Consider the following 5,104-nt stretch of genomic DNA (forward strand, 5'->3'; position numbering starts at 1 on the left):
AACGTTTTCATTTGGCTTTAACTGGCCAGACTCGATCAACAAAACCTAATCACATTTATACATTGTGGCTTCATTACTCAGCATAGGGCACAATGCCCTCAAAACCAGTCCAAAACCATTTGATGAAGAACTGGTCATCGATCATGTACCTGTTCCTTGTAGCTACCACTGGATATTACAGCTATGAATGAATTAAATTTTCGTACCTAGTCTTCAACGATCGATGAGTAGAACTGGGTCAAAAACTAAATTGAACTCTCAACAACATTTTTGAGTTTTGGTATAACCGAAACTACTTCATTGTTTAGTTCTCTTTCTGTTAGTTATATGAACTGGGAAGTAAACACGTTGACAAATTAATTATCTAATTCAATCGGTTGGGAAACGTCTACGAGTCGGAAGCTGCATTCCCCATTTCTGCAACAACACTCTTAGTATTTAAGTTTTGCGTACAAGAGAGCCTCTACTGCCATATGCATTCAATAAACACAATAGCACCTAAACTCGAATCGAGACTAAGACTGGGTCTCATGTCATCGTTCACCTCTCAATCTTTGATGCATTAAGTAACTTCATCTCTTAGGGGAACAATAGGGCAACGGGGGCCATGGATGCTGATAATTTGGTACGAAACATCAATGCAAGATTAAATAGTTATCAAGCATGGTAGATTCCGAGAAGCAAATTTGCCGCCTATCTCTACCTTGTCCACCTCTATCCCCACCATCTAAATGTCTCTTTGAAATGTTTGACTTTACTGTTAGTTATTAAGAAAAAAAAAAACATAGACAATAATTTGGATAATGGTATTGAGGTGGGCAAGCTCATGGTGGGCGGCAAATATGCATTCTCATATTCGTGCTATATATGATGGACAATTTGCTTCTCGGAACGGTTAAGGCCCTCAAAATTGCGTCTTTCTGTTATAAACATGAACGGTTCATGTTTAACAGAATTCAGTCCGTCCATTTGTTTTTTGAGTTTGAGGGCATTAATGATTACTAAATTGGCTGAAATTTTGCAAAGATGATCTACACAATATTATCTAGATACTAGACGGTGGAGATGAGAAAATTCGATCGAAAAGTGGTCCAAAAATGAAAATCCGCACCAAAACCATTGGTGCGGACGTCCGCACCTGAGAAAAGTTTTATATATATATATAGGGCTTCTCAGCTGCGGACGTCCGCATAGTTTTACGGTGCGGAATTTTGTCCGTTCGCCACAGTACGGCGCCGGCGAGGGCGCGCCTCCACCTCAGCCAACTCCAGCAGCTTCCCTGACCACTTTCCATCCCCGGTGAGTCCGTCGAATTTCAGTTTTCCGGCCAGATTGACTTTGTTTGAAGTTTTGGGTGATCTGGCCGGAAAACTGAAATTCGGCGGACTCGCCCGGGATGGAAAGTGGTCGGGGAAGCTGTTGGAGTCTGCTGGGGTGGAGGCGCGCCCTCACTCTGCGCCGTACGGTGGCGAACAGACGAAAATACCGCACTGTTTACGGTGCGGACGTTCGTAGCAGAGACGGACTGTGTATATATATATATATATATTAGTGTAAATCAGAATGGCTATAAACATTATAACCTCATCGCATAAGATTAGAAAAGAAAATTTAAACCCTTCTTTACATGCAAATAAAATCTCTTCTCTAGGAATGTTTCAATACTTTAGTATTACTTGTACGTAATTTATTTTTATTTCAAATTACAATGGTGAACTGTCCCAAAGGTTTGGCTATCACTAAAGACCGTACGTTCTAAATCCTTTTTTTTTTTTGGTAAGTGTAGAGGGACGAGCTCATCGTCCCTCCACGAAAATTTATTGATAAAATAAAAAAAAGATACAAGAAGCTGGAGGACTAGGCCACTACCAGCCATATAGTACAAAAAACCTTTAAAACAAATATTAATAGAAGCAAAACAAAACAATATATTCAATATATTATCAAAAACACAAAATTTACAAACTAAAAACATATTATATATGAGGTACTGAATAAACTCGCTCGGACACAATTATCTTATCATACATTCGTTTCATAAAAAAAATAAATAAATAAAAACTATTTTGTCTCGGTCATACATACATATGTCCCCTCCCCAAGTCCCTCCCTAGGTTAAATAGTAACTCAACTCCCCCAAAATAGAATTGTCAAAATACTCAATCGAAAAAAAATGGAATTGTCAAAATAATTTTTGTAATTTTGTCTATCCCCTAGATTCTCCACTTCGGCCGGTGAAGGAAGAACACCGGCAATTCCCCTGGTCTCCTGATGCTCCCTGGGACTAGTAACTATCATCACCGCTTATTACAACTCTTGACATTTATACAACCCCACAGTCCACCCATCTGAAATCACAAGACCGCGTACGTACGTAGCTATCTCTCTAGTTGTATTACACACAACACAAAGAAACCTGACGTCGACACACACGTTACATGCATAGTCAACATTTCCCACTCTTTTCCCTCCTCTATTTATACCCCCTTTCCGCCCTACGATACTCTCCATCTCAAACCCTCTCTCTCTCTCTTCCTCACCACACCAAAGCATCACTCTCTTCTCTCTTCTCTCGGACCTTCGAAACTTAAACCAGTACTGAAACTGAAAATCCAAGATTATTGAAAATGAGGAACTTGTTCTTTCGATCTGCATCTCCATCACCTTCAAACTCTCCGTCCAGAAGCACTATACCACCTTCCTCCCCACGCCGCAGCTTCTCCGACTCGTTGATGGAGGAGAACATCGAAGTCGCGCAGACTCTCATCACGAAATGGGACTCCTCCGACGACTCATCTTACACCAAGCTCATCTCTCTTTTCCGAGATGACCGCCGCGAGGCCAAGTTGTATCTCAAATGCGTTAAGGACTTACAGTCGGCCATGCATCATTTCGTTGATTCTCAGGAGACCAGCGCCGAGAAGCTTATTACTGCCCAGACTTTAATGCAGGCGGCCATGAAGAGACTCGAGAAGGAATTCTACCAGATTTTATCGGATAACAGAGAGAACCTGGAAGCGGAGACGGTCTCGTCTAGCCGCTCTTCTGAATCAAGAGCCTCCACACCACGAACCTCGACTCGTTCCAGCGTTTCGGATTTGGAATCCGAATCGGAGGACGAGTCGAGTATTCTAGAAGGGGAGCATGTTTCCCATATTCCTATGGACGATTTGAAATCCATCGCCGACTGCATGATCTCCGCTGGGTATGGAAAAGAGTGTGTCAAGATCTACAAAATTATCAGAAAATCAAATATGGACGAAGCACTGTACCATCTCGGAGTCGAGAAGATGACCCTCTCTCAGGTCCAGAAGATGGACTGGAATGTTCTCGAGACGAAGATCAAGAACTGGCTTAACGCCGTCAAAGTCGCCGTGAAAACCCTCTTCTACGGCGAGAGGCTGCTCTGCGACCACGTCTTCTCCGCCTCCGACTCCATAAGGGAGTCTTGCTTCACCGAGATTTCCAAAGAAGCCGCCACAACGCTTTTCAGCTTCCCGGAATTGGTGGCGAAATGCAAGAAATCTCCGGAGAAAATGTTCCGGACTCTCGATCTGTACCAGGCCATATCCGATCTATGGCCGGAAATCGAGTCCATATTCTCGTTCGAATCAACCTCGGCCGTCCGATCTTCGGGCGTCAACTCTCTCATCAAGCTCGGCGAGGCCGTCCGGACGATGCTCGAGGATTTCGAAGCTGCCATCCAGAAGGACCACTCCAAAACCGCCGTCCCGGCCGGTGGGGTCCACCCTCTCACGCGTTATGTCATGAATTACATCACCTTCCTAACCGACTACACAGAAATACTCGCGGATATCTTCGCTGACTACCCGTTGACGCTTCAGACACCGTTGCCGGAAGCCTACTTCGGATGCTACGACGTCGACGAGTCGCCGATTTCAGTACGGATCGCATGGCTGGTTCTTGTGCTACTCTGCAAACTCGACGGCAAGGCCGAGCTCTACAAGGACGTGGCGCTTTCGTATTTGTTCTTAGCTAATAACTTGCAGTATGTTGTGGCTAAGATTCGTAACTCAACCAATCTCAAGTACTTACTCGGAGACTATTGGGTCAGGAAGCACGAGTCCAAGGTTAAACAATACGCCGGAAACTACGAGCGCATGGGATGGAGCAAGGTTTACGCTTCATTGCCGGAAAATCCAACGGCTGATATTTCTTCCGACCAGGCAAAGAAATACTTCAAGCAATTCAACGCTGCGTTTGAGGAAGTGTACAAGAAGCAATCTACATGGGTCGTGACCGACTCGAAACTCCGGGACGAGCTGAAAGTTACGGTGGCGAAGAAGCTGGTGCCGGTTTACCGGGAGTTTTACGAGATGCATAGAGTCGGGTTGAGGAAGGAGTGCGGAGTGGACTCGTTGGTCAGATATGCCCCTGAGAATTTGGATAACTACTTGTCGGATTTGTTGTATGGGGACTCAGGTGCGGGGAGTGTTTCGTCATCTTTCTCGACGTCGTCTTCGAGTTCGCGTGGTCGTTGTTGAGGTCACCGGCCGGCTGTTTTTGGAATCATGGCGTTTAGTGGATATTAGCAGAGTATTAGGACAAAGAAAAAAAGTTGTAAAGAATTATTATACAATGTGCATGGATAGTGTCATAGAAATTGAATATTGATTTATGGATTTCTTGTCTGTTTGAAAAGAAAACGGATCGATCGTTGGGTTTGCAAGCTTTTTAATTTTGTGGTTTAATTTTTACTTAGTGATAAATAGGTTACGTTGGAAGCAAGGAACAAGGTGTGAGAAGTCCAATTGCGTAAAGCAGCTTCTTCATCTGATTACAGGAAAAGGACTTTCCCGTTGTTCAATTATTTGGCAGCTTTGTTCAAGCCAAAAGTGATTTCTCTATGTTTTGGACTCGCTATATATCATTTTTGACCTTCGCTATAAGTTGAACATTAAAAACCACAAAATCAATAGGCAATAATAACCCATCAAAATCGGATAGCTGTACTTGTCCTTGCTGATTGTCAATATATAGAAGCTGCTAGGTTTTGTTCTTCATAGTGATAATGGCTACTCCTTTTGGTTCCTCATGCTTTCTTTTGGACAGGGCATTGCATGGGTATACTTGGATCGGGCTG

At 43.6% G+C, this 5,104-nt stretch overlaps 1 protein-coding gene across 1 annotated transcript; it reads left to right on the forward strand.

The window, feature by feature from the left end:
- Window positions 1-2,550: 2,550 nt before the first annotated feature.
- On the forward strand, window positions 2,551-4,688 carry LOC101308554. Its single transcript, XM_004294572.1, has one exon. It carries the CDS (start codon window positions 2,628-2,630, stop codon window positions 4,503-4,505), a length of 1,878 nt encoding a protein of 625 aa, XP_004294620.1. The 5' UTR covers window positions 2,551-2,627; the 3' UTR covers window positions 4,506-4,688.
- The last annotated feature ends 416 nt before the right edge of the window (window positions 4,689-5,104 follow it).

The sequence above is a fragment of the Fragaria vesca genome, linkage group LG3 (assembly GCF_000184155.1).
Source record: "Fragaria vesca subsp. vesca linkage group LG3, FraVesHawaii_1.0, whole genome shotgun sequence".
NCBI lineage: Eukaryota > Viridiplantae > Streptophyta > Magnoliopsida > Rosales > Rosaceae > Fragaria > Fragaria vesca.

Coding starts and splice junctions, on each gene's coding strand:
- LOC101308554 (XM_004294572.1), top strand. CDS start 2,628: ATGAGGAACTTGTTCTTTCGATCTGCATCTCCATCACCTTCAAACTCT.